This window comes from Hyla sarda, chromosome 6 (assembly GCF_029499605.1).
Source record: "Hyla sarda isolate aHylSar1 chromosome 6, aHylSar1.hap1, whole genome shotgun sequence".
Lineage (NCBI taxonomy): Eukaryota > Metazoa > Chordata > Amphibia > Anura > Hylidae > Hyla > Hyla sarda.
The window spans coordinates 53,020,998-53,047,604 of record NC_079194.1 but is presented as its reverse complement, the minus strand read 5'-3'; the positions used below and the strand labels follow the sequence as shown (position 1 = coordinate 53,047,604).

The window sequence follows — 26,607 nt, the reverse complement described above, 5'->3', positions numbered from 1 at the left end:
AATATGTATATAGTAGTTGATTGTTTAGCATACTGTGGATATGCATCTATTATTTAGGTTACTTTGAAGTATCTTCCCGTTTAATTACTGTCGCTACTATCTTGGTTATTTATGCTGTGGTCTGGTCATACAGTTCAGAACTGCTTTACTATTTGACCCCCCTTTTTTTCTACAGATGTCGGACGAGGCACCTAGGGGCAAAAGGTCCAGCAAGGCAAAACACAGGCTATGTGAATCATGTTCCCAGCCTCTAGCAGATGATGCAGAAGGGGATGTGTGCGGCAGATGTTCACTACAGCAGCCAGTGGAAGATGATAGGTTTGGAGATGAGGCCTCCACCTTCTTTGAGTGGTTTAAAAAACGCATATCCACTATACTACCGGGAGAGAGTCCCTCAGCAAAAAGGCGTAAGATACAACACAGAGCTGTCTCTCCTGCAGACTCGGAGGCTTCTGAATCAAGGTCCTCTGTAGAGTCACAAGACTCTCCGGAAGATTACTATATTTTTCACAAGGATGACATGCATTCCCTAATAAAGTCAGTGAAACACGTATTAGAGACTGATCGTTCCACAGAGGGGAGAATTCCCAGGGAAAGTCTTTATTACTTTCCTGTCTCCAAGGACAGAGTGTTACCCTCTCATCCTGCCATCACCAAGTGGTTAACGGCCAACTGGGATAAGCCGGAGAAAAGAGTAGATGTTGGATCCCGTTTCAAGGCGGTATACAAGCTGTCATCCGAGGCTACCTCCTCATGGTTCAATCCTCCTAAAGTGGATTTGCCTGTAGCCAAGCTAGTCAAGAAGTCATACTTTCATTCCGAGGAATCTTCTGTTCTAGCTAATCCTACGGATAGAAAAGCAGAGTCTCAGTTTAAAAAAGCTTTTTCTACTGCTGCAGCAGTATCCAAGGTAGCGATGTCCTCTGTTCCGGTGGCCAGAGCGCTCCGAATTTGGATAAGTCAATTATCCAGAGATCTTATTGATGGAGTCCCTAGGGACGACATCATCAGGAAAATTCCTGTCATGAAGTCTGCGGCAGAGTTCCTGTGCGATGCTCCACTGGACACGCTGCGTCTGTCAGCCCAGAATATGGCTGAATCAAACTCTATAAGGAGAGCGCTTTGGATCAAGCAATGGGGAAAGGGGGACGTAGCAGCCAAGAATAACCTCTGCTCCTTACCTTTTTCCCCAGAATCTCTCTTTGGGCCAAGCCTAAAGAGTATCCTCAAAGACATGAATGATGACAACGATGCCTTCCCAGGAACATCCAAAAGGGAAGCATCTAAAGGCCGTCCAAAATGGCGGAGGTCTCCCAAGTTCCAAAGGAGGAATTTTCAGCCAGGCCAGTATAATAGGCCTAGGTTTGGTAGGCAGAGGAGAGGCGCAAACTCTAGCTCTGCCTCTAAGAGCAAACCTCCAGAAAAAAGGAAGGCCTTATGACGCCACCTTAGCATCCCCCAAGGTTGGAGGAAGGTTAGAAAGTTTTTTTCAAGTGTGGGCTCGTACGACACAGGACAAGTGGGTTCTTTCAGTAATTCAGAAAGGCTACAAACTCGAGCTTCTTTACCCCCCTCCGGGGAGATTTCTTCTCAACACAAAGCAGGACCAGAATGTGATTTCTCTGGTCAAGAGTTTTCTGGAGAAGAATGCAGTGGAATGGGTACCACATCAGGAGCGGTTCAACGGGATTTATTCAAGGATTTTCGCAGTACCGAAGTCCAGCGGGAAGTGGAGATTAGTTGTGGATCTCACGTACCTGAACAAGTTCATGATCAAGAAACACTTCAAAATGGAAACTATAAGATCAGTGCTTCCTTTGGTGAACCAGGGAGACTTCATGGCGACTCTGGATTTGTCGGACGCCTATCTACATGTTCCCATCCATCCGGAGTACAGAAAATTTCTCAGATTCACATTAATGGTAGATGACACAACATGGCATCTACAATTCAAGTGTCTTCCCTTCGGGCTGAGCTCAGCACCGAGGGTGTTTACGAAGCTAGTGGTGGTTCTTTCGGCGGCATTACGCCTCCAAGGAATCACGGTAGTGCCGTACCTGGACGACTGGTGGGTGAGAGCTGGGTCCAGCCTAGATTTGTCCCATCACATGAAGGAAATAATTTATTTTCTCCAAGATCATGGCTTCTTAGTCAACCTGGAAAAGTCTCAGTTGATTCCATCACAGCAGATTCTTTTTTTAGGGTTCATAGTAGATTCCCTAGCGATGAAAATCTCCATTTCCCGGGACAGGGAAACGAAGTTGAGGAATCAGATAAAATTCCTGATAAAATCCAAGAAGGTATCTATTCGTCAAGCAATGAGAGTCCTGGGCAGCCTTACATCAACGATAGATGCGGTCCCCTGGGCAAAGGCCCATATTCGCAGTCTGCAGTCAAGGGTTCTCTCATGCTGGAACAGATCAAAGACAGATTTGGAAAGCTGTGTCTGGATTCCTTCAATTCTCCGCAGGGAGCTTCGTTGGTGGCTCATGCGGAACAGGTTCTCTCAAGGAAAATCGTTACCACCATCGCAGCAAATGTTCATCACGACCGATGCTTCAGCTCGTGGATGGGGAGCCTGCATTGGCAATCGCTGGACCCAAGGCCTTTGGTCCCAGGAAGAAGAATCGCTGTCCTCAAACATGAAGGAGCTGCGAGCGGTGCGTCTAGCACTGCTTCACTTCACCCCTGTTTTGCTTCACCAGGATGTCCTAGTCAGGTCAGACAATCTGCCTACAGTTTTTTATCTGAACAAACAGGGGGGAACCAGGTCTCAATCCCTGATGTCCGAGTGTGCCAGGATCTTCAGATGGGCGGAATGCAGCGTCAACAGTCTTGTGGCAGTACACTTACAAGGTATCCTGAATGTCAAGGCGGATCTTCTCAGTCGGAGATCCCTTCATCCAGGCGAATGGGAATTGAGCATGGAGATCTTCAACCAATTAAAAGAACGGTTCGGTACCCCGGAGATAGATGTATTCGCGACAAGGAGGAATGCCAAGCTGCAGAAGTTCTGCTCTCTCTCTTGTCTGGACCACCCATATCATCTGGACGGTCTGTCATTATCCTGGGAGGGGAGGTTCCTGTATCTGTTTCCTCCTCCTGCTCTAATCCAGAGGACCCTACTGAAGGTCAAGAAGGAGAACCCTCGAGCGATCCTGATCCTCCCTTATTGGCCCAGGAGGGCTTGGTTCTCCCTAGCCATGGAAATATCTCACAATCGTTTCTGGCATCTGCCCAAGACAAAGGATCTTCTATCCCAGCAGGGGATTTGCCATCAGGAGCTCAACTCCCTGCATCTGACTGCTTGGGAGGTGAATTGAACCTGCTGAGGTCCAAAGGGCTATCTAGTGAGGTCTTATCTACTTTGGACAAATCAAGCAAAACGGGTACAAGAAAGTGTTACTCCAGAGTATGGAGTCTCTTCAAGTCTAAATTTCCTGGAGATGATCCGTCAATTATTGATATTCTGAACTTTCTTCAGCTCGGACTCAGTAAGGGTCTCAAGCAGTCCACTCTGAAAGTTCAATTTGCCGCTATAAATTTTTTTCTAGCAGGAAGATTTACTAGAAACCCGTTGGTCAAAAGATTCTTTAAAGGGGTAAATAATATTTGCCCGAAAGTCAGCAAGCCTATACCGTCTTGGGATCTTTCCAGAGTCTTGAAGTGCCTCACATCAGACCCTTTTGAACCCATTCAATCCATTGATATAAAATTTCTCACGTGGAAAGCTTGTTTTTTAGTGGCTATCGCTTCAGCGCGCAGGGTCAGTGAGATTCAGGCACTCTCTTGCCGTGAGCCATATCTGAGAGATCTTGGGGATGCCTTAGTACTTCGTACTCTTCCCGGGTTTATCCCGAAAGTCCATTCTGTGCATAACCTTCAACAGGAAATTATTCTACCGGCTCTGGCTGAACATCAAGAAATCTCCAAGTTAGATGTCAGACGTGCAGTGTTAGAATATATTGCTAGAACAGCATCATTCAGGTGCTCGGAACACTTGTTTGTGCAATTCGGAGCCAAATCTAAAGGCTCCAAGGCAGCCAAATCCACTATTGCCAACTGGATTAAGAAGACTATCAGTTTTTCCTTCCAAAAGGAAGGCCTGGAGCCTCCAAGGGATCTAAAAGCCCATTCTACCAGGGCAACCTCGGCATCTTGGGCTGAAGCTTCTCAGGTATCACTTCAGGAGATCTGTAGAGCGGCTACGTGGGCAACGCCAACCACATTCATTCAACACTACCGTCTGGACGTCTCCAGTAGCTCAGCCCTAGGCAAGGCAGTGTTGGAAGAAGCGTTTAAGAAGTAATGCCCTCCCTTTATTATTTTCTGCTACTTAAATCCCATTCTGTGCTGCCGTAGGACGTCCAGGAATTAATTAAATTTTGCTTACCTGAAAATTTCAATTCCTGGAGTCCGTAGGCAGCACAGGGATCCCACCCTAATTAAATATTGCTTTATAACTACTCTATGGCCTGTTTGTGGGTTTGTCCATTTATACCTAGAAGGAGGGGTCTGTTAATTGGGCTAATTATGCTAATTTGTTAAATTTTTTATGCTAATTACCTCTTCTGACAAGTTCGGGAGGACGAACTTAACCCATTCTGTGCTGCCTACGGACTCCAGGAATTGAAATTTTCAGGTAAGCTAAATTTAAGTCATTTAATGCGAAAAACTAGCCAATATCAAACACTTTATAATGATCTATTCAATATATCAAATTATAACAATGTGGGATGAAAGGAGAATAAAAGATAAAATAAAATAAAATGTATTGTGGATGATATAATAATAAGAAGAAGAATAATGAATTGTAAAATTGATAATTAGAAAGAAAATATAGTAATGAATGGAAATGAAAAAAATTATGAAATAAAATAATAATATGTAGATGGGAAATCAAAAATAGAAAAAAAAAATAAAAAGAATGAAATACAGAAAAAATTATAAGTAAAAAAAAAATAAAATAAATAAAATATATAAAATATAAACTAAAAAATAAATAATGAAAAATACTAAAAAAAAAAAATAATAATATTAAATAATAAAATAAAAATAAATAATAAATTGTAAAAATAAATAAAATAAAATGAAAAAAATAAAAATAACATTGTAATGAAATGAAAATAATGGTAATAAAAAAATAAAAAATAAAATGAAATAATGAAAAAATATGAAAAATGTGGATAAAAAATAAAAAAAGTGAGTAAAAATAAAAAGATAAATAAATAAAATACATCCTATACAGGGTACGGAATATCTGGCATAGTGAAGACGATGTAAAGTTATGTACATTTTTATTCCTGTTTTCTTCTGGGGAAAAAAATTGAAATTTTCCGAAAAAATTTAAAGAAAAAAACTAAACCCAGAGTGGAGTAGCTTTATAAATTTAAAATCATTTCAAGCTTAATGTTGGTTTTCACCATTTTACTGAGAGGAAGAAAAATAAAAACAATAAACTAGACATTATCTTTGATCAGGAAGAAAAATTTTTAGGAATCAGATAGATAAATATCCAATAAGGTCGATCTGAGAGGACAGAAACAATCAGATGGAATACCAGCAAATTGCCCCCAGCCACAACCAAACTAAACTGAAACCTTTTCCTTACAGCGCCCCTAGAGACAGAAATGCATATGTCTCTTCCTTAAAAAATTGCATTCTCAGAATTTGAAATGCATTCCAGGATTTTCTTGTCTTCAGGTGAGACTTGAGAAGTTGCAAAGATTCTCAGATGTCTTTCATGAAGGTCTAAATGTTATATAGTTTGTATACCATGCTAGAAACATTTATCATTAATAACGGACATATTTCTTACTCCTTGTTGTGTAATCTTCAGAAAAAGAAAAGAAAAAATGGGCTTGGGAAAAAAAAAAAAAAACGCCCCCAATTTTTCAGTTTTTTTTTTTTTTTTGTTCAGGCCTTCCCATCTCTACTTATACAGCAACAGAACCATCTCTACTTATAACCACATTATTTTCTCTCCAGGTTCAGCTTACAGTTCTCCAAAGAGGAGAGGCTACAATTCCTCAATAGTAAAGTAAAAAACTGATCACACAAATGTGGGGGCATGTCCACTTTAGGAATATATATATGAAAAGTTGCCTAGTCGTATCTGAAACCTGAAATTTCTGACGCATACATTCATTCTGAATGCTGCGGATTCTGCCACTTTTTGGACATAGATCAGCATGGAAATGTAAGCAGGATGTCACCTGTGAAGTGACATACTGCTTACACTTATTTTCAGATCTTTGTCAGAGTTTTGGAGTATAGTGTGAACTTGGCCAAACAGTCACCAATATAAACTGTTTACATCTCAGTTGGCATTTTCTACTGCAGTTTCAAACGTTACAGCAGTGACCTGACTGGTTCCTGCAGACTACTGGTGCACATATTGGTGCGCTTCCATTAAAGGGGTACTCCGGCCCTAAGTCATCTTATCCCCTATCCAAAGCATAGGGAATAAGATGTCTGACCTGCCGCTGGGGACCCCCGCAATCTTGCATTTGGCACCCACCTTTTTGAGCTGCACGTCGTGCTGCCAGCTCACAAACTGCCGGGTGCCGACCACGGGGCCGGAGTATCGTGACATCACGACTCCGCCCCCCCGCCCAAGGCTTACGTCACGCCCCGCCCCCGCTATGCAAGTCTATGGGAGGGGGCATGACGGCAAGAATGCAAGATTGCGGGGGTCCCCAACAGCGGGACCCCCGCGGTCAGACATCTTATCCCCTGTCCTTTGGATAGGGGATAAGATGTCTTAGTTCTAGAGTACCCCTTTAATCTTTGTGTGTGAGGTCCAAAATCTGAGTCATAAATACCTTTTGGAACTGTAAGTTCAATGTTGTTCTTTTCACAGAATCCTACAGGAAATATAGAGCTAGATGTTGCATGATAGCAAAACCACAGTGATTCATCATCAGATGGGTTACTGTCCATGCTCACCATCAGATAGCCTTCCAGCAAAACCTAGAAAAACAAGACAACTGCTTATAGGCCACAAAAAAACAATTCCAAGCATGTAAATATTAGGGCGAGTTCAACAGAAAGCTACAATACAATATAAAATTAAGCAAAAGCAGTGGGATCCTGCCAGTAACAATGAGGGTCACTAGGGCAAGCAGAGTGACCGGAACAGCATCGTATCCAGGGAATAAGGCTGCCTGGCAGGAGATGCATCATCCTGGCTGTTTATATATAGCACGTCACTGCTGGGCATTAAAATGTTTTTTGCCCGGACTCCTTCTTTAACACCCTTACCAACATTTGCTGCATAGGTACATAATATGTCAGGTGGGGATGTAGGGAACAGGCTTAGGAGCTAAGTCTGCTCTATGCCTGGTGGATGCTGACAATTATCTGTAGCTGACACCTCCTGCCAGCGACCGGCATTGGGGATCACTCCAACGCCAAATGTTGAACTGCTTAGGTGCCGTGGGTAATGATAACCATGACATCTATCTGAGCTCCTATCGCCTCTACCTCACCACAATCATAGGACACAGTTACATTGTCAAGGCAGCTAGGGGCCTTCTGAAGACCTCCATAACTACCATGTTAGGAGTCCTACAAAATTTTTTGTGTGTGCATATAACCCATAATAAAACATATTATAAAAGGAACGCTTACATCCAAGTATGGCAAAACAGCACTCAAAAATAATGTAGTAAGCATAACTCCAATAATGCTCCAGTGGCAAGATATCTGTTCAAGGATAGGGTCACACATGGGGCATCTGCAGCGTATTTGATGCTGTGGATGTACTACTGACCTTCCCTAGAGTGAGCCTCCTGCTGCGCCCGTGAGTCCTGCTTTGTCTGCTCGTAGCAGTAATCCGCCGCTACGAGCAGACACACAGGGATCAGCGAGTTGCAGCGCACATGCGCAGCATACTCTAAGACATTGCGGTCGCTCTTGGCCTACCTCAGGGAGCAGGAGGAGTGACCCTGATGTCTGTGAGTACACTGCGAATGAGCACAGATCCCTGTGTGTCTGCTCGTAACAGAGGATTGCTGCTATGAGCAGACAAAGGATGCACGGGTACAGAAGGCTCACTCTAGGGAAGATCAGTAGCACATCCGCAGCGTCAAATACGCTGCAGATGCGCTACGTGTGACCCTACCGTAAATCTCCCAGTAACTTCGTAGTCCGAGACTTGCCTGAGACTACAGCAACCATATCCTTCCACCAGAGCATGAATGGAGTCACACTTTAAATTGCAAACTTTAAACGTACAGCTGATTTTTTATCCATATTGTATGGTCACACAGTTATAAAAATGACGCGTATAAACCGCCTGGAAAAACAACCTTCAAAGCAAGCTGCGTGTCAGCATGGTTTTTACAGACAGCGCCGATATAAATTCGCAAACCAAGGGCAATGTAAGTAAAAGTACAATCTCTTACATCGCATTATGCCCTAACTAATGGTGCCTGCACCTCTCACCTCAGAGAGGTCAGTTCCCATTTTAAAGTAGAGGAGTTTTGGGGATTTTTTTTTTTTTTTAGGCGTTTTTGCAAGTTCCCACAGACTTCAAACTTCAATTCTGCATCCGAGCAGAACCGCTCTGAAAAGGTAACATCTCACTTCTTTTTTTTTTAGCGCTGTTTTCATGCTGTTTTGGGTATTCCAAATTGAAGCCAATAGAAGCTGTGCTTTTTAATAGTTTTTTGGGGTGCTTGAGGCTTTTTTTCCTGTGTGAACATACTTCACTTTCTCAAAAAAAAAAAAAAGTTTTTCTCACAGAAAAGGATTGCAGTAACACATGTTTTGCTATACACATGTTTATTCCCTTTGTGTGTATTGGAACTAAACCAAAAAAGGGAGGGAAAAAAAGCAAATTGGACATAATGTCACCAAACTCCAAAAATGGGCTGGACAAAATTATTGTCACCCTTTCAAAATTGTGTATGAATAAGATTGTTTCAAGCGTGTGATGCTCCTTTCAACTCACCTGGGGCAAGTAACAGGTGTGGGCAATATTAAAATCACACCTGAAAGCAGATAAAAAGGAGAGAAGTTTACTTAGTCTTTGCATTGTGTGTCATTGTGTGTCTGTGGACAACAGAAAGAGGAGAAGAGAACTGTCTGAGGACTTGAGAAACAAAATTGTGGAAAAATATCAACAATCTCAAGGTTACAAGTCCATCTCCAGAGATCTAGATTTGCCTTTGTCCACAGTGCACAACATTATCAAGAAGTTTGCAACCCATGGCACTGTAGCTAATCTCCCTTAGCGTGGATGGAAGAGAAAAATTGATGAAAGGTGTCAACGCAGGATAGTCCGGATGGTGGATAAGCAGCCCCAAACAAGTTCCAAAGAGATTCAAGCTGTCCTGAAGGCTCAGAGAGCATCAGAGTCAGCGCAAACTATCCATTCAAATTTAAATGAAATGAAATGCTATGGCCGGAGACCCAGGAGGACCCCACTGCTGACACAGAGACATAAAAAGCAAGACTACATTTTGCCAAAATGAACTTGAGTAAGCCAAAATCCTTCTGGGAAAACATCTTGTGGACAGATGAGACCAAGATAGAGCTCTTGTGGTGGAAGTTCAAATATGTTTTGGGGATGCTTTGCTGCCTCTGGCACTGGGTGCCTTAAATGTGTGCAAGGCATCATGAAATCTGAGGATTACCAACGGATTTTAGGTCACACTGTACAGCCCAGTGTGAGAAAGCTGTGTTTGCGTCTGAGATCTTTGGACTTCCAGCAGGGCAATGACCCCAAACATACGTCAAAAAGCACCCAGAAATGGATGGCACCAAAGCGCTGGAGAGTTATGAAGTGGCCAGCCATGAGTCCCAATCTAAATCCCATTGAACACCTGTGGAGAGATCTTAAAATTGCCCTTCCAATAAGAGAGACCTGGAGCAGTTTGCAAAGGAAGAGTGGTCCAACATTCCGGCTAAGAGGTGTAAGAAGCTTATTGATGGTTATAGGAAGCGACTGATTTCAGTTATTTTTTCCAAAGAGTGTGCAACCAAATATTAAGTTATGGGTGCCAATATTATGTCCAGCCCATTTTTGGAGTTTGGTGTGACATTATGTCCAATTAGGTTTTTTTCCTCCCTTTTTTAATTTAGTTCCAATACACACAACGGGAATAAACATGTGTACAGTGGTCCCTCAACATACGATGGTAATTGGTTCCAAATGAACCATCGTTACTTGAATTTATCGTATGTTGAGGAATCCGTGCAATAATAAAAGACAAAATACGTGTCCCCGCTGCTCCGGACCGTCAGCGCTGCCCTGGATCGTCGCTCTCCATCGATGTCATCACGTCGCTGCTCCTATTGGATGACGGCACGGCGTGCACGGTGACGTGATGACAATGGAGGAGAGCGACGGCCATGCAGCGGATCATGAAAAGGACGGTTCGGATCGGTGGGGACAGATGAGTGACGCTTACAGGGGCACAATAAACGGTTATCCGGCAACAGCTGAAACAGTCTGCGCTGCCGGATAGCTGTTTATGCGATGGCCCCGACATACAAAAGCATCGTATGTTGATGCTGCCTTCAACATGTGATGGCCTCTGAGAGGCCATTGTATGTTGAAATGATCGTATGTTGGGACCATCGTAAGTCGGGGATCACTGTATAGCAAAACATGTGTTACGGAAATCCTTTTCTGTGAGAAATACTTCATTTTATTGAAAAATTTCAGGGGTGTCAACATTTATGGCCATGACTGTATTTATGTCATATTTACAGAAAAACGCACATAAGAAAATGAAACAAAAAAACATGAAAAAAAAGATGCTTTGATATTGTTGTAGAAGAACAACAACTTAAAGAAGTTGAATAATCTGAGTGCCCAATGTGACTATTGTCCAAAGTCCCACGTCAACCTGGAACCGTTCTAATGATTACCTTGCGCACGGTAGCTACACATATGTTACCAAGGTTGAGAGGGTCAATAGATTCAAGTTTCATTCCTTCCTCAAACCAGATACCTTTTGGATAAACAATCCTCACCTAGAAGAAATATAGACATTCATTAGCATGTTTAACCTATGATGGAGTGCCCAGCTGACAATGTGGCAAACATGTGACAGTGTAACAGGATATGATCAGCTGACAAATTTCTCTCAATACAAAGCAGTTATATTCCTGGTCTATAATTCCATGTCGACCTCTAAGGAAATGCTCAATAACTTGCCGTGTTGACGTACCTCAACAGCCAGTTCGCGCAGGATTGGCAGGTCAGAAGCAGGGACAAGGAACAGAAGCAGTGGAGCATCAGGGCAAGTGAGAGCATCACCCAGAGTCCTTTCTAAAGAAAACATTTTACCCCTGGACAACCCCTTTAAGAATATTTTCTGCTGACGATTTTCCTGCGTGGCTGAGCACTTCTTCCCATTCTTCCCCCTTACACTGGAAGCCCATCACATGGCACAGAGATAAGAGAGAACACGATTAGCAGGCTTTGTTTAAGTGATAGGTTAGGGTCTGAATACTTAGACCCTAAGCCCATCAAAAGATTTGACCTTTCTCAAGAGCATGTCTATTGCTTGACAAAGGCCTATGCCAGTGTTTTCTCAGCAGAATGCTAAAATTTAGCAGCTTTCATTCTGGCCACCAAGCCTAATAATAAGCTGATACTTCCTGCTCTATATAGATAATTTTTCAGCATTCTCCTTCCTTATCACAGACACTATTGCATTTAGAGGTGACACAAGTAGATAGATACACCTTCCCTCCTCCTTCTGCCCGTTGAACGACCTCTGCACGGGTCATAGAGCATGCCTAGAAATTTCTCCCATTCATTAGAATACGGTCTTCTCCAAACATGGTGCCTATGTGTCCCTAAATGCAGTCTGCAGTCCATCTGCATTAAGATCACAGAAGTTCTAAAATATGAGCACTGACTACCCCTTTACTCAGAAGTGGGAACAGAACCCGCAAATACATACACAAAGGATTTACTGGGAGGATAAGTAAATGTTAATAAAGGATAAGAAACATACCGGTTTAAAGAGATGTGCCACGGCATTGCAGTATACTTTGCGAAATGACGGTTGAGGGGATAAATCGTTACGCTTTTCCTCTATGAGTAATACATAAACATTAATACAGAATAATTCATTCACATGGGGGTACATAATAAGGGTCAATGAGGGTAAAGTTTCATAATAGGAAAACATAATAAAGACTTAAAGGAGAAGTCCAGTGGTGACCCAGTGGTGAACAACTTATCCCCTATCCTAAGGATAGGGGATAAGTTTGAGATCGCGGGGGTCCGACCGCTGGGGCCCCCTGCGATCTCTTGTACGGAGCCCCGACAGCCCACGGGAAGGGGGCGGGTCGACCTCCGCACGAAGCGGCGGCCGACACGCTGGCTTCGGCAATCTCCGGCTCTGCCATAGCGATGTATTGAGGGGGCGTGTCGGCCATCACTTCGTGCGGAGGTCGACACCCGCTATCTGGCTGGAGAGCCTGGCCCCCGTACAGAGAGATCGCAGGGGGCCCCAGCGGTCGGACCCCCCACGATCTCAAACTTATCCCCTATCCTAAGGATAGGGATAAGATTTTCACCACTGGACTACCCCTTTAAAGAAACCCCTGTCTCCAGATAAGATTTCCATAAAATGTAAATGCAGAATTTTTAATGGAATTTCATTCCATAGGCCTAAAGTGCCTGCTAAATACTTTTGTACAAAAAGATACTAGTTAACCCATTCCTACCCATATATATCATAACTTAAGAAGAGTAAACACAGATGATATACCTAAGATTGTGTGGCCAACCCTATGAGACCAACCAATAGGATGTATCATAGGGCTATTCATATGACACCACATGTTTTCATGGCGTTCTCCATCTTCATAAAAGAGCCTCAGTCTTCCTCCAATCACAGTATCGACCACTGCTATCCGCATGCGAGATATGTGTAGTCTATCTACTGTCTCCAACCGAATACCATGTCTGAAAGGGCACTTCAGGCCCTCAGCCATCTACAGAAAAGAAGAATAAAGCTACAACAGTCTAAAAAACATTAAATAACACCGATATTAAAACACGTAAGCCATGCATATGACACTATAGGTGGACAGTAAAGTAACATCAGTTCAGATCCGAATTCTGTGTGAAAATTAGGCTGCATTCACACAATATTTTTGCTTATGTTTAACATGATCAACATACCCTAAAAAAGCAAAAAACTCGATAAGAATAGTATAGATTAAAGGGCTTATCCAGGAAAAACCTTTTTTTTATATATATATCAACTGGCTCCAAAAAGTTAAACAGATTTGTAAATTACTTCTATTAAAAAAATATTAATACTTTCAATACTTATGAGCTGCTGAAGTTAAGGTTGTTCTTTTCTTTCTAAGTGCTCTCTGATGACACGTGTCTCGGGAACCGCCCAGTTTAGAAGCAAATCCCCATAGCAAACCTCTTCTAAACTGGGCGGTTCCCGAGACAGGTGTCATCAGAGAGCACTTAGACAGAAAAGAACAACCTTAACTTCAGAAGCTCATAAGTACTGAAAGGATTAAGATTTTTTAATAGAAGTAATTTACAAATCTGTTTAACTTTCTGGAGCCAGTTGATATATAAAAAAAGTTTTTTCCTGGATAACCCCTTTAAGCAACCACGAAAAAATGTCTATGAGAAAAAATATGCACCTATATATGTGCTTTCTAGGTGATGCCACTGTAGTATTTCACTTTTTTTTTCCATTATCATGCCAAATTCTCAACAGCACTTTTGTTTTAATGCTACCAGGGATTACTGTGGATGGGATTACTTTGTAAAGAACAGATATTTCCACAATTCCTCTTCGCTCTGACAGATAATGCCTCTATTCACTGTCATCTGCATGCCCCTCTATTATAAAGTGTAAAGTGGTCTTCTGCCCAGCATTTGAAACTCTGCACATGAATTCATGCTCATAAATCCAATTATACAACTTGTCTCAAATGCAGAAAAAAATCAAGACTAATGCGACTCTCCCTAGCAATAAGAGTTCTGTTAAGAAATCTTGAAAAAGGTAAGAAAGAACCAAGGACCTACAGAAGACCCTAGAAACAGTGTCCAATATTGGTAAAAACATTGAACTATAATAGTGGTGTTCATGGAAGGACATCACAAATGTGTGATTATACCACAATGCTTCTGGGAAAATGTTCTATGGACAAGTAAGACAAAATCGGAAATGAATACTGTACACCAACGCCAATACTCCTCTTCCTAACTGTGGAGCAGGGTGCAGGGAGTATTATGGGCATATAACCCATTGAGCGTTTTCCTCTGTCATCAGAATAGCTGGGTTATCAAAGAGTTGAGTGAAGATAGAGGAATAGGAGGTCTGACCCAGCCCATCAGTTTATTCATCCCAAAAACTTAACATTTGGTTGGTTCTATTTAAGAAGGATAATGTTTAAGGACTGTAGGCAGGAGGAAAACACAGCAAGTAAGACTGTAGGGAATCCAATCATTTCTCTTCTAATTACATCCATTGTTTAGACTCCCTATGGTGAAAACAATGTAGGATATATGCAGGCTTTGACACTTTGTAGTACCTCTAAAAGCCAGGCTACCATTTTTGACAATTGTATGATTTACTGTTCCAGCACAAAGCAAGGTCCATAAAGGCATGTGCTGATTTCATTAATGTGAAGAAACTTGACTGAGCCACATAGAGCCCTGACCTTAATCACATCCAACGCCATAAATGAACTGGGACACCTGTTGAAAGTCAGGCCTTTCTACCTTTTATCTGGATCTGACTTCATAAATGCTCTTTTGGCTGAATTGGTGAAAATCTTGTGAAGGCCTACCCAGGAGTGGGGAGACTGTTGTCGCTACAAAAAGGAGGATCAACTCCATAATGAAAGTCATGGTTTTGGAATGACATGTCCGAGATGCTCTTACAGATGTGATGATCAGGTGTCCACCTACATTTGGCTATATAGTGTATATATATTTTTTTTAAAACAATGTTTTATTAACATTTCAATAAAAGGAACACCACACCACACAGAGTGGTACAGTTAGACAGTGGATGGAATACATATCAGTCATGGAAGTTGTAGAAAATCGTGAACACAGAGGCAAGTAAGTCCCCAAAATAACGTTGCCAGTCATGCCATGTCCGAGTAGTGAAGGGTGAAAGTAGTACAAGTAGCTAGCTCCTCCACTTCGCTCATACAGAGAACCATGTCCATCATGAAATCGACCTCTCCAAGAGAGGAAGGTCCCAGTACACGGTCCTACATCTAACCCCCCTCCCACTATGCAAAAATGTACAGAAATCCTAAAAGAAAAATAAATGAACTACCCCCCCATCTAACAAAATACCCAATAAAAAACAAATGAACGAAAAGAAAAGTAATGCCCTAGCAGCACTAGGGAAACATCCCCAGCAGAGCTCATAAGGTCAGCCTGCAGCAAACAGAGGGGCAAAGGACCCCGAAGATAGGATAGAAAAAGATGAAAAAAGGAAATAGAATCCGACATATAGAATACACACAAAAGCAAAGAAAGAAAAGAAAAAGAAGTAGAGACAAGAGAAGAGAAGTCCACTGCACCACCCGAGACCACCGCCACTAAGAAGTAATCTGAACCTATACCTCCACCTGCAATCTCCCTAATGTACCCGCCAGGGATGCCCTACAATACCAGGAAGAATAGCAAGAATCAGACATGAGTTTCGCGATTTCCTGGGGCGGATAGGCAAATTCATAGTAACATAGTTCATAAGGTTGAAAAAAGACCAGAGTCCATCAAGTTCAACCTATATTTCTAATGAGTCCCTACTGAGTAGATCCAAAGAAAGGCAAAAAATCCTCATACGAGAGGTAAAAATTCCTTCCGACTCCAAATATGGCATCAGAATAAATCCCTGGATCAACGTTCTGTCCCTATAAATCTAGAATCCATAACCTGTAATGTTATTATTCTCCAAAAATGCATCCAGCCCCTTTTGAAGTATTTTACCGAGTTCACCATGACCACCTCCTCAGGCAGAGAATTCCACAGTCTCACTGCTCTTACAGTAAAGAACCCCCCATCTGTGCTGGTGTAGAAACCTTCTTTCCTCTAGACGTAGAGGATGCCCCCTTGTTATAGATACAGTCCTGGGTATAAATAGATCATGGGAGAGATCTCTGTACTGTCCCCTGATATATTTATACATAGTAATAAGGTTGCTTTAACTACATGCAGGAAAATGTATACGTTTAAAAATTTCATCTTCTGACCCCTATAACTTTTTTATTTTTCCGCATATGGGGATGTATGAAGGCTAATTTTTTGCGCCGTGATCTGACGTTTTTATTGGTATAATTTTTGTTTTGATTGGACTTTTTGATCGCTTTTTATTCACTTTTTATGGTATAAAAAGTGACCAAAAATACACTATTTTGGACTTTGGAATTTTTTTACGTGTACCGTGCGGTTTAATTAACATTGTATTTCTATAGTTCAGACATTTACGCACGCGGCGATACCACATATGTTTATTTTTATTTACCGTATTTTTTGCCGTATAAGACGCACTTTTTCTTCCCCAAAACTGGGGGGGGGGGGAAATATGGTGCATCTTATACGGCGAATACACATTAAAACCCTGTCCTATCGCGGCGGTCCCTGCAGCCATCAACGGACACCACCGATCGCGGCGATCAAAGCTGACCACCGCGTCTGAAGCGAAAGTGAAACTAACCCGGCTGCACCGGGAGGGACCTTACCTGCCTCCTTGGTGTCTGCTCCGTGCCGGGATCCCCTGCATGGCTGGCGCTCTCCTTCATAGTCATCACATCGTCGTGCATGCTGTCCTGTCATCCAATAGGAGCGGCGTGCGTAGCGGCATGGTGGCGGCGACAGAGAGCGAGGATACTGGGCAGCAGAGACGATCCGGAGCGACGGGGACACCCCGGGACGCGGCGACAGCGATGGAGGGCGACATCCAGGGTAGCGGTGACGGGTCCGGAGCGGCGGGGACACGTGAGTATTACCTCCTATACGAGTGGTCTTCAACCTGCGGACCTCCAGATGTTGCTAAACTACAATTCCTTTTTTACGGCTGTCCGGGCATGCTGGGAGTTGTAGTTTTGCAACATCTGGAGGTCCGCTGGTTGAAGATCACTGTCCTATACTTTTACATTGTATTCTAGATTTTCCTCCTTTAAAATGGGGTGCGTCTTATATGCCGGAGCGTCCTATATGGCGAAAAATACGGTACACAGTTTTGTTTTTTTATTAGAAAAAGGGGGGTGATTCTGATTTTTATTATGGAAGGGGTTAAATGATCTTTATTAACACTTTTATTTTATTTATTTTTTTACTTTTTTGCAGTGTTATAGCTCCCATAAGGGGCTATAACACTGCACACACAGATCTTCTACACAGATCACTGCCTGGCAATAGCCGGTCATTGATCAGTGTTATCGCCGCTCGACTGCTCCTACCTGGATCTCAGGCACGGAGCAGTCATTTGGCGATCGGACAGCGCGGAGGCAGGTAGGGAACCTCCAGCTGTCCAGCAAGCCGTTTGGGACACCGCTATTTCATTGCGGCGGCCCCGAACAGCTCCACTGAGTTAACCGGCAAAGTTTACTTTCACTTTAGACGCGGTGGTCTGAAGGGTTAATACAGGGCATCACCGCGATCGGTGATGTCCGGTACTGGACGTGGGTCCCGGCAGTTGATGGCCGCCGGGACCGACGCAATATGACGCGGGGTCAGCGTGTGACCCCGCGTTCTATCGCGGGAGCCCGCTCATGAAGTATACATACGTCATATAGCGGGAAGGGGTTAATTCCTTTAGAACACAGGGGTGAATGCTATCTGGACCTGGCGATTTGTCTATTTAGATTTTTTGTATGCGGCACTGTACTTCTTCCTGGGTTAGACAGGTGACCTGTACTGGGGAGTTTACCGTATCTCACTGTATTTCACCTGGCATTTCATTTTCCTCAGTGAATACAGTGGAGAAGAATTTGTTTAATATATTTCCTGATCCCCGTCTATAATTTCTTCCTCATCATTTTTTTAAAGGGCCAACACTTTCATTTTTGAGCTTTTTGCTATTTGTATAGTTAAAGAACATTTTGGGGTTAGTTTTACTCTCTTTGGCAATGAGTCTTTCTGTCTCTATTTTTGTGGCTTTTATCTGTTTTTTTTTTACATATTTTACATTTTTCTCTATAGCTTTTTAATGTTTCTTCACTGCCATCCTGTTTTAGTAGTTTAAATACTATTTTTGGGTCATTTATTGACCCCTTAACATTTTTATTCATTCATATTGGTTTTCTTTTACTTCTTACCCTTTTATTCCCATAAGGTATATACATCTTACAGTGAGAGTTTAAGATATTTTTAAAAGTCTCCCATTTAGTTTCAGTATTCTTGTTTTTGAGGACATTATCCCATTTTATATTGTTATGGGCTTATCTGAATTGATCGAACTTTGCCTTCCTAAAGTTCATTGTTTTTGTGGCCCCTCAAGAGATTCCCTTATTGAAGAAGAAGTTATAATGTATTATATTACGATCCCTATTTCCTAGGTGTCCTTCTACCTGCACATTAGTTACTCTGTCAGGTCTGTTGGTTAATATTAAGTCTAGTAGGGCGCCCCCTCTGGTCGGGCCCTGCACCATTTGGGACAGATAATTGTCTTTAGCTATAGTCAGAAACCTGTTTCCTTTATGAGATTCACAGGACTCAGTCTCCAGTTTATATCAGGATAGTTAAAGTCCCCCATTTTTATGACATCATTCTGATTTGCTGCCCCTTGTATATTTGCCTCAGTAATTGATCTTCTGCTTCTTCCATTATGTTTGGTGGCTTATAGCAAACCCCTATCAGTTTTTTTTTAATTTTCATTTCCATATATTTCTACCCATAATGACTCCACATTATCATTTCCCTCCCGTATATCCTCCCGCAGTGCGGCCTTCAGACTGGACTTTACATAAAGACAAACTCCTCCCCCTTTCCATTTAGTCCGATCCTTCCTCAATAGACTATAACCCTGTATGTTGCCCGTCCAGTCACAGCTATCGTCCAACCAAGTCTCTGTTCTACCCACTATGTCATAATTCTCCTCAGACATCAACCACTCCAGTTCATCAGTTTTATTGGACATACTTCTGGCATTAGTTAACATGCAATTCAATGGTTTATGTTTTTTTCTTCCTATGAAGCCTATCCCTATTAACTATTCTAACCCCTACCTCAGCTCCACCACCAGGTACATTAATACGTCCCCCCTCTCTATCTACACTATCTTCCCCCTCTACGTTGTAGGTTCCCTCCCCCCCAGTCCCTAGTTTAAACACTCCTCCACCCTTCTAGCCATCTTCTCCCCAAGCACAGCTGCACCCTCCCCATTGAGGTGCAGCCCGTCCCTATGGTAGAGCCGGTAACCAACAGCGAAGTCAGCCGAGTTCTCCATAAACCCAAACCCCTTCTTCCTACACTAGCTTCTGAGACACTTGTTTACCTCCCTAATCTCCCGCTGCCTCTCTGGTGTGGCTCGTGGTACAGGTAATATTTCAGAAAATATTACCTTGGAAGTCCTTGCCTTAAGCTTGTGGCCTAAGTCCCTGAAATTATTTTTAAGGACACTCCACCAAACTCCTACTTTGTCATTGGTGCCAATATGTACCATGACTGCTTGGTCCTCTCCAACCACACCCAGCAACCTGTCAACTCGATCTGTCGAGCACCAGGTAGACAACACACTGTTTGGCGATCCCGGTCTGTGTGACAGATCGCCCTGTCTGTCTCCTTAATAATTGAGTCCCCCACTACCAGTACCTGTCTGGCCTGCCCTGCACTCCTCCCTCCCTCCTTACTGGAGAAGACACCCCCCAGGCGGTAAGAGGCAGTATCTTACTGCAGTACTGCTAGCTCTGAAATGGCATCCCCCTCATCTGCCAACCGGGCAAACTTGTTGGGGTTATTACAATTAAATTCTCAGTAGACCTTGTGAGTTTAAAGTCCCTACAGTGTAAGGAAAGTAACACTCTCAGCGATCTCAATTTGAGAATCCGCCTCCAGTCCCTGAAAAACTTTCCGGCCCTAAGTTCCTTATTACTCAAGGCTCTAGTCTATCAATAAATAGAAGACCCTTCATAATGTCTACAACGTGCGTCTAAGTGGGGACCTCCTTTTGCAACCAGAAACGCAATAAGCATTTAACCGTGGACAACAACATGAGATGAACCCCTCTGATAGCAACTAAACTGTCCACTGGAGACTGTGATCCCCTGGGTATGTAATGAAAGATCATACCCAGAGGGGTCAGAGGGACCTCCACTTGCCATACCTGTGTGATATACTCCCCCACTTCTTTCCACATGGCCAAGAGAGCTGGACACTCCCAGAGGACGTGCAGGAGACCCGCCTTTTCTAAGTGCCATTTAGGGCACCTTCACAGGTAGTGTGCCGGGGCATCCCCATAAGAGAGATTATAGGCATAGGTAGCTTTGTGTAAAATACGAAAATGAGTCTCCCTCCAAGTTTCACTAGTGGTTGCCTTCCTGACCTGTAAGAGACCCAGGAGCAATTTAGATGAGGGACATCCTGAACCTCCAATTCCCTCTCCCATGATTGGAATATGGTGTCCCTCAATGAGTTGAGGGCCACTCGCTTTAAAAGAGCATATATGTCCGACAAAGACTGACAGCTCCCCGCCCCCCCCCAGGAAAGTGCAAAACATCATCTTGTCATTAGCATAGAAATTCCGACATCTCGGTAGGGAGCGCACATAGGATTTAACTGAAAATACTGGAAGGCCTGTGGAGGCCGGAGACCATATTGGCCCGGTAACTCCTCCCAGGAAAGCAGAGAGCCATCGGCACCCGAGGACATGTTTTGCCTACCAGAGAGGCAGACCTAAGGACATAATATAGGGAAGCCCAACGAGCTTCAAAACAGCCTTCCAGGCAGAAATTGTGCCTTTCAGGAGGAGGCTTGTTTTAACAGTAGCCAATAATTCGCCATTTGGAGTGTGAAGGTGAGCACCTAAATCCAGTGGTGACGCCAGCGCCTTCTCCACGCACAAATTTGAGAACCAGGACATATTCAGCATCCAGTCCCTGGCATGCCTGTGTAAAGCCGCCAAATTATACAGATGTATATCGGATGTCTGGCATCTGCAGACCCCCCCTCAGGTTTGGGTAGACATAGCTTCCGAAAAGCGATCCGAGGGCGATTACCCTTCCATAGAAAGGTAGTGAGGGCCGCCTGCAGACAAGAGACATCCAAATGATGTACTAAAAGAGGAATCATCTGCAGTGGGTAGAGAAGCCATCTAAAACTAACCATTTTCACTAAGTGGGCACTACCAAAGAAAGATAAGGGCAGAGTCTGCCATCTTGTGAGGTCCCAAAAGACACATTAAAAAAAGGGGGGGGGGGTATAGTTAAGTTTATATAAGGAATTAGGGTGCCGTCCGATCTTAATACCCAGGATCATGATATGGTTCGTAGCAACCTCAACACCTAGAGCAGAAGACGCTCTGTGATTCCCTTCGCCCAGGTAGAGGAGTTGACACTTTGACATGTTGACCTTGTAGCCAGAGAAAGTACCGAACCAAAAGGACCTCAAGCACATCGTGGAGCTGGAGTGGAGATTCTGGCTAAGGAGGACATGTATAGGGCATCTCCAAAAGTCCGGAAGGCTCCCGAGAATACAAAACAGTTGAGGACACCATACAGCCAGGACCAACTCACATTATCAAACGTTTTTTCTGTGTCAACGGCCAATAGGCCCACCTAGTCTGCGCAGTATCCTCTCCTGCCTGTCACATCCAGTGCTGCCAGTACTGATCAGATGTTAGCCACTCCAGATCTGCCTTTGACAAAACCTGACTGATTAGAGCCCAGGAGACCCAGGAAAATATTGGCCAACCTATTGGCCATAATTTTGGCCAACAATTTGAGATCTTGATTGATTATTGCGTTGGATCAGTAAGACCCAGGATTATCCGTCAGCTTCCCTTGTTTGTAAAGGACCCTGATATACGCTGTGTTGCTAGAGGCCATATTGCACTCCCCCCCCCCCCCCCTAGAATGGCATTAAAAAGAGTGGCCAGGGGAGGCGAAACATCCGTCTCTAAAGCTTTATAGAACTCTCCCCCAAAGCCATCAGGTCCGGGCGCCTTTCCCAAGGAAAGAGATTTTATGCATGAGGAAATCTCTTCAGTAGTTATCTGCAAATTAAGCAGGGTTATATCCTCCTCAGCAACTTTAGGGAGGGACAGCGCATCTAAGAAACGCCGTCCACCCTGGACATCCACCTCAACATTAGCGCAGAGGCGCTGATAGAACTGTTGAAGAACAGAGTTGATGGCTTTGGGGTGAGTTATGTATGTGCGACCGCGATTCATCTACCAGTTCCCTGAAAAATGTCCCTTTTCTCCGTGGTTTGGACATGTGTGCAAGTAATTTGCCTGCTTTGTTCCCGAATTTGAATAATGCATGGATCTCTGGTCCCTGAAAATATTGTCCCAAGCTTCCATGCTAGCTTCAAAGTTCCTTTTAGCCCCCACCCATAAGTCCTTAATAGCAGTTGAGGGCAAACTCAGGAAGGTGGTATAAACCTCACGTAATTTAGCAGTAGCTGCAACATAGGCAGACTTACACTTCCTCTTTTTCGCTGAAACATAGGCGATGATACGGCCCCTCAAGACTGCCTTTGCTGTATCCCAGAATAAGGCCAGTTAATCAGCAGAGGAAGCATTAGTGGAAGTGTATTCCATCCACCATCCTTTCAACTGAGCAAGAAAATCTGCATCAGCAGCCAGAAAAGTGGGATATAATATCTGTGCCTTTGGGGTGTGTGTCCCTTAATATTAGGCAAACAGGGGCGTGATCTGAGATGACTAGATCGGATATGAGTATCTCCTCTACCCTCGACAGCAGGTCCTGAGAGGTTAACACATAATCAATTCTAGACCAGACATTTTGTGCATGGGAAAAATGCGTATACTCATGACCCATGGGATTAAAGTGTCTCCACACATCCGTCAGTGAAGTGTATTCAGTAAAAAGGAGTAAAGAATTGCCCCCCCTGGAACTCGCCAAGATGCAATCTCTGGTGCACTTCCTGTCCTCCTCCACCCTAAGTACGGTGTTTAGATCATCCCCAACTATTATGTTTTGGGAACCATCCTGTAGAAACTTGGCTTCTAGAGAAGAGAAAAAGGCAGGATGAGAGACATTCGGGCCATAAACATTGTACACAGATACTCTACCCACAGGGGTGTCCAGAGAAACATTTAACAGGCGACCTTCAGTGTCCACATCTGTGTCAGACGAGATAACCGAATACTGTAATCTCTTATGAAATAAAATCAGCACACATGCTTTGCGACTGTCAGTTGGTGAACCCATCACCTCCCCCACCCACATTTGTTGCATTCTAGGGAAATCAGAGGTAAGTAGGTGGGTTTCTTGCAATAACACTATATTAGAATCCAGTTTTTTCAGAGGTCTAAGGACCATACGCCTCTTGGTAGGCGATTGGAGACCTTTGACATTCCATGTCACTATTTTCATGTGGTACTACTAAGCGGAAGGGAGGGACATGACATGAACACCAGCAGACATTCGAGTGGGGCGATGCAGTGGAGGAAAGGGAGAAAAGAAAAAGAAACAGAAAAGGGGAGAATGGAAAGAAAGGAAGAAAAAAAACTGAAAAACACAGAAAAGAGCTGCAGAAGAGAGCAGGCCACAAAAAAGAGATAAGCCAAACCTGAGTCATACCCAAGAAAATCGGGTCTCAGCAGTGCTAAAGCCCATAATGGACTTCACTTCTTCTGTGTACCTCTGAGGACACACTGAACCCTCACTTCCGCGAAACATTCAGTAAAACACTTGGCCCCCCTCCCAAGCCAAAATATCAGCAATAAGTAACCCTGCCCCCCCCCAACATAGAAAGAAGTAAATGGCATAGAACAGTGATACATACATTGGCAAAACCCATTGTAGGACCCCCCCCCCCCCCCCACCCCCCTCCCAGTCTCAACCTGTAGCAAGTGCAATATTACTAGAACATATGAGAAGGGTAGTGGAGCAGTCCCGAAAAAACTGAAAAACATAAAATAAAAAATTAATGAAACAGCCCCTTCAACACGATTTCCCCCTGCAGGGCCGGTACAGCTAATAGGATCAGCTTGCGATTAGCATATGAGCCAGGGAAGAAATAGAAAACAAAATAAAACAGAAAACCCCAGAAAATATAGTGCCAAGAGGTGCCATGCCCTTCAATCAGAAAGGGTGAGTCCATGTACTTCAAGTGCTTTTCACTGGAACCCTGAGGTGACAGGTAGGTTCAGGTGGGTTGCAGAGGCAAAGCAGAGTCCTTCTCCATGCGGCAACGTTTTTGTTGCGGTCTGGAACCGCCATCCGGAAGCTTTAGGGAGACCCGCCAGGCCGTAGCACTTTCTGGTGTGGTGAAGGTCTTGGAGTTTCCATTCGGGAAGAAGACTTTCAGTTTAGCAGGATATTGCAGGACGAAACAAAGTTGCTGTTGCACCATGGATGAGCATATAGTCGAGAAGGCCTTGCGGCGTTTAGCTACATCCACTGTATAATCACCGAAAATCAGAGGTTTCTGACCCCGTAGCATCAATAGGGTTTGCGACTTCTTAAAGGTGCGCAGTATGCATTCTTTGTCGGCATAATTCAGGTATTTAACGATAACCTGGCAGCCGGCGACTGAGCCGACCGATGCAGAAGTGGGCCTATTCTATGCGCCCTCTCGACTGTGCAGACAATATTGAGACCCAGTGCCTCAGGTATTTCCTTAGCACATAACTGAGCCAGATGGTGTGGCATAATGGATTCAGGCAGTCCTACTATGCGGAGATTGCTCCTCCTGTAGCAGTTCTCCAAGTCCTCCACCTTCTCCTTTAAAAACTGGTTCGAGCAACATTGCTGGCATTGCTGGCACCCACCTCCTCCTCTAAACAGCAGACCCTCTGCTCCAATTCTGTTGGCTGAGAAGCATGAGAAGACACTTCCCTCTGTAGCTGTGTAATAGATCTGGCCACTGCCTCCTCCACCGAGGCCTTTATTTCGGGCAGCGGGAGCAGAGCCACCACCTCAGCCATGCTCCTATACTGATCATCTCCAACCACTGACCTCCTCTGCTGCTCCTGCAGGCAGTCTGTGGCCTCCTGAGTGTCCATATGAGTCACAGCATTTGGGATGAGGGCAGTGAGGACCTGCTACAGTGTGAGGCGGCCTCCGCCGCCATCTTGGCAGATGCAATGCGCTCTGCAGAGCAGGATCCGGTCCGGGGTTCCCAGTGCGGCGGATAAACTTCTCCATATGGTGCCGGGAGGCAGTAGCACTGGCGGGTGCACTAAGAAGCCCCTGTGCTGCGGGTATGAATGTCTGGGATGGAGATTTTAGCGAGGTTGGGAGCGGATCTCTTCACCTGGCTGCCACCCATACGTGCGCCGGAACCGGTAGTCTATAGTTTATATTATACATGTATTGGTCATCAGCCTTCCTTACTTCTTGCTATCCTATTATTCTATGTAACTTTCTTTGGCAAGAAAAGGGAAACAAAGTATGTGGCAGCGCTTACCTTTACATGGAAATCTGCTGGAATAGTCTTGGACCCAACCAGATGTTTCATCAGGAATTCTTTCCAGTTCTCATATTTGGCATGGATAGCTACATAATGGAAACATGGGTTAATTTAAAAATACACGGTAAGGCTGCGTTAACACCTGTGTCAGGAGCCTCTTGAAAAAGCCAGACAAAATATAGCTGCATGTAGCTATTATTTACAAATATTTTTCTTTGATTAAAAAGTGTCTATTGCCTTTATGGTTCTCAAATGACCTTTCCCTAATTTTAATGGTCAAAATAGTGTATCGGATGCCATGGGATCAGTGTGAACAGATTTTAAAAGGACATTTATCATTAATATATAAAATACTTAAAAGGAAACCTGTCATCAGGTTTTACCCCATATAAACTACCAGAAGCACGTTCTACATCTTACAATGTTTCCTACCATGCCCGTATATTTCCCTGGCCATTCTCCATATTGAAGAAAAACTCTGCACACAAACCAGGGTTAACCAGTCATCTGTGCGGCAACTTATCCCTACATCACAGCTCTTCTCTGTATGTCCTGGGCCGACATCACTGCTCTGCTCCCTGTATTCTCGGGAGGGGGGGGGGGGGGTTGCAGCCTTAGCCAATCATAGCTCATCTCACACACTGAACTGCTCTGGGCTGTGTGAAGCAGAGTGAGGGAGGATGTCACGCCTGCTGGGGAACGCCCCTTCCCAATCTGTGAATCTGACTGAGACTGAGCAGAAAATCATAATGGTGAACTGGGAGGATTATAAAATGTAACAAGATCATGAGAGGTAGTCTTTAAAGGGGTACTCCACTGGCCGGCATTCGGAAGTAAATGTTCCGAACGCTGTTTTCGTGCTGCGCAGGTCGGCCACACCCCCCGTGACATCACTGCATGCACCCTCGATGCAAGTCTATGGGAGGGGGCGTGGCGACTGTCACCCCCCCTCCCATTGACTTGCATTGAGGGGGCATAGCCATGATGTCAAAAAGGGCGTGGCAGACCCCCGCATCGCGAAAACAGCGTTCGGAACATTT

General features: G+C 44.0%; 1 protein-coding gene across 6 annotated transcripts in view; it reads right to left on the bottom strand.

Moving 5' to 3' along the window:
• L3MBTL2 (L3MBTL histone methyl-lysine binding protein 2) overlaps positions 1-26,607 on the bottom strand; it is a 117,429-nt gene that overhangs the window by 29,310 nt on the left and 61,512 nt on the right. For all 6 annotated transcript variants that reach the window (XM_056523742.1, XM_056523740.1, XM_056523743.1 and 3 more), the window contains 5 exons: positions 25,565-25,653; positions 12,741-12,966; positions 11,979-12,058; positions 10,882-10,986; positions 6,825-6,972 (listed from right to left, as the gene is read on the bottom strand). In XM_056523742.1, the coding sequence (XP_056379717.1) occupies positions 6,825-6,972; positions 10,882-10,986; positions 11,979-12,058; positions 12,741-12,966; positions 25,565-25,653 (648 nt within the window). The remainder of the gene's footprint in view (positions 1-6,824; positions 6,973-10,881; positions 10,987-11,978; positions 12,059-12,740; positions 12,967-25,564; positions 25,654-26,607) is intronic.